General features: G+C 54.6%; 1 protein-coding gene across 1 annotated transcript; it reads right to left on the minus strand.

Annotated features, from left to right (window-relative positions):
• Positions 1–281: 281 nt before the first annotated feature.
• On the minus strand, positions 282–752 carry LOC137807226 (filament-like plant protein 1). The gene has a single exon (XM_068607736.1). The coding sequence runs from the start codon at positions 750–752 to the stop codon at positions 282–284; it is 471 nt and encodes a 156-aa protein (XP_068463837.1).
• Between the last annotated feature and the right edge of the window lie 242 nt (positions 753–994).

The following is a 994-nucleotide window of genomic DNA, read 5'->3' on the forward strand; positions in this document are numbered from 1 at the left end:
GGAAGCGATTAATCTTTAGAAGGCACGATCTTCCCATCCACCACTTCGTTGCATATTGACACCATGGAGAGGTCGAGCTCGGGGTACTGGCAAGCGACTTGCTCCAAGGCGGCGTCGAACCCGACGGTAAGGACTTGGGCGGAGCTTTGCTCGAGCTCTTCGGTTTGTTGCTTGAGCTCCTCGGTTTGTTGCTTCAGCTCGTCAGCTCGTTTCTTCAGTTCTTCAGTTTCCCCACGAGCTTGAGCAAGGTCTTCAGCAACCTTTTTGCCTTCGTCCCGCGCCTAGGTCAGCTCGGCAGCAGTTTTCTTGTTTTCCTCTCGAGCCTTGGCGAGCTCATCCATGGCGTCGTCCCTCTCCTTCTCGACCTTTCCGAGGAGAACCTCCCCATCAGCCGACCCTTTTTCAAGGTTCTCTACCTTGGCTGCATCCGCTTTTATTGATGCCTCCAAGTTGGCCACCTTGAGCCTGTAGGGAACCAGCTTACTCTCCAGCTCGATTTTCTCTTGAGCTAGGAGGTGCAGTTTCTGGCGCAGATCGGAGGCCTCCTTGCGGGCAACCCTCAGCTCAGCACTCATGGCGTCCTCCACCCTTGACTGATCGATTTCTGCCATCATCAGATTGCAAGACAGTTTTTCTGCCTCAATCCTTATCAGGCGATTTTCCTCCTGGAGCGTTGAGATCTCGTCCTGAAGCTTCTTGTTCGAGCTCTTCACAGCCTTCGTTATGATTAAGGGGAGGTCCTCTGTCATCATCTTTAGTTTAGCTGTGAAGGGCCCCCAGACTTCTTCGATCGAGGGGGGAAGGCTCGCAGCTGCTGTTGGTGGAGGTGCTGAAGGAGCCTGGTGCTGACTTTCACCACCACCCTCTTGAGTTGGTAGAGCGAGGGGGGCTTCCTGGCGTGGTGGTGAAGTGGGGGACTCGGTTATAAGTATCGGCGAGTTGTGGGCACCTTCATCCCCACCTGGTGCGTCCCCAGCAATAGAAGTGGTTGAAG

Source organism: Phaseolus vulgaris, chromosome 11 (genome assembly GCF_000499845.2).
Source record: "Phaseolus vulgaris cultivar G19833 chromosome 11, P. vulgaris v2.0, whole genome shotgun sequence".
Lineage (NCBI taxonomy): Eukaryota > Viridiplantae > Streptophyta > Magnoliopsida > Fabales > Fabaceae > Phaseolus > Phaseolus vulgaris.